Raw genomic sequence first — 1,829 nt, 5'->3', positions numbered from 1 at the left:
ACCCATACACTGTGTATAAAAAGCTTAAAAGGCCGATGAGAGGGGAATACACCACATGGGAGCCGCGCGATGACGCCGCAGGGTAGAACCCCGTATTTGAATAACGATTGTGGCCAAGGATACAACTCAATATTTTCGAAGCCAGAAAGCCTTTCATTGTGACACCTATACAAAGAATTTTCCCTCCCAACGTCCAACAGAATTAAATATGTAACGTTTTAATTGTGAAAAGTAACATAAAATATTTAACGGCGATCGTGATTTTCATTTTCATAAATAAATTTAATACCTTAATGCTCGTATTCGTAAACGATGTTCGAGTATTGATTTATACTAAAATCTCTGAGGAATTAAAATCTGTCAGGTTTCATACTAATCTATAAATGTCATCGGTGACCTGAATACTTTAGCACCGCGGGACGTAAATATACCTTGAAATTTAGACTCCATCCATTTACAAATGGATTTACAAGAATATTAAAATGACTTTCTTTGACACACCCTTTGTAAATACGTCACAACAGTAAAGGTGTGATAGATCTACGAATTTATTACATTTGAATATAATCTTTATTATAATTTGAACTATAAATTTTATTGTTGTCACGGGACCTTCATATTCCACACAAATATAAAAAGTATGACGTAGAAAAAGTTACCCATGTCAGATAAGTTTGGCATTCAATGTACCTATTCAATATTAAATACCGTTTTATTATTCTATCTCAACACATAAAATCGTATCATTTTACTCTCGTAAAACGAACAATTTAAACACTAATATAATTTACCAATGTCTGCAATAATATTCTTTATTGAATTTTACGACTGTTTTAAATTTTCGAGACGTGAGTGCGATGCCATCATTAAAAATAGAGGACGACATTTTATAAATTATGTAGGAGAGCGGGTACGAGTACAATACCTAGGCTATGCTCTTATAGTGCCATAAAGGTTTGCGTCACGTCCTTATCAAGCTTTATTTAGTTGTTAACTTACTATATTTTATGTTTTATGTATGTTGTAATAAAGGATTTTAGTAAATCCAGCGGTATGTGTGCTTATAAAAGCGTTAATTGAAACAGTAAAACGTTGTGACACCCTGTCGCATGCTGACAGCGAGAATCATAAGCCAGTTATTGAATTAAAATAGAGCGCAGAGATCAACAATTTGTGGTTTTCTCTGATTTTATAAAATATAGGGAGTATTATTTTTTATACTATATGAGCTGAAACACAAATATGAGACCCGAATTTGTTGTATAAATGCAAAAAAAAACTTTTTTTTGTGAGAACAGTATAAGATCTATTTTTATTTCTTGTAATATTATATTACTATATTTCAGTTTTGTTTAAATTACCTTAACAGTAGAAGGAACAAAATACGAATACCCGTTTTGATCTATGAATGGCTGAAACTAAAAATTACATCACATAACAATCACAACGAATTATTGCTATAGATACAGTATCCTAAGTCAGTTCTATTTTAAAATAGTCATGATAGTGGACCCATGAACTCGTGACAAATAGAACTAAAATATATGTACGAAAACTTGTAGCGACAATTATCTACTAATCTATGTATATCTTACATATTAAATTCTGTCATAATCTGTTTTGTAGATAGCACTAAACAAACGATACTAACTTAACGTGTATCTTGTACCACAAAAAGTAACCTCTGTGTATTTATGAAGATTTGATTACCTATTATGAGCTGAAATTGCAATTCTGATGTTAGCCCCTCCGTTCGTTTATGTCCATGTTTCGCCGCTTAAACTGCACAATATTGGATATATCCGGCAAAGGCTCGGCCGAATCATTGC

At 32.3% G+C, this 1,829-nt stretch overlaps 1 protein-coding gene across 1 annotated transcript in view; it reads right to left on the bottom strand.

Moving 5' to 3' along the window:
* Positions 1-1,777: 1,777 nt before the first annotated feature.
* LOC126912553 (phospholipase A2 inhibitor beta-like) overlaps positions 1,778-1,829 on the bottom strand; it is a 1,933-nt gene continuing 1,881 nt past the window's right edge. Inside the window, exon 5 of the mRNA XM_050705140.1 lies at positions 1,778-1,782. Within this exon, the coding sequence (XP_050561097.1) occupies positions 1,778-1,782 (5 nt within the window). The remainder of the gene's footprint in view (positions 1,783-1,829) is intronic.

This window comes from Spodoptera frugiperda, chromosome 26 (assembly GCF_023101765.2).
Source record: "Spodoptera frugiperda isolate SF20-4 chromosome 26, AGI-APGP_CSIRO_Sfru_2.0, whole genome shotgun sequence".
NCBI lineage: Eukaryota > Metazoa > Arthropoda > Insecta > Lepidoptera > Noctuidae > Spodoptera > Spodoptera frugiperda.
The sequence above is the reverse complement of the archived record's forward strand: the minus strand, read 5'-3'. Positions and strand labels throughout refer to the sequence as shown.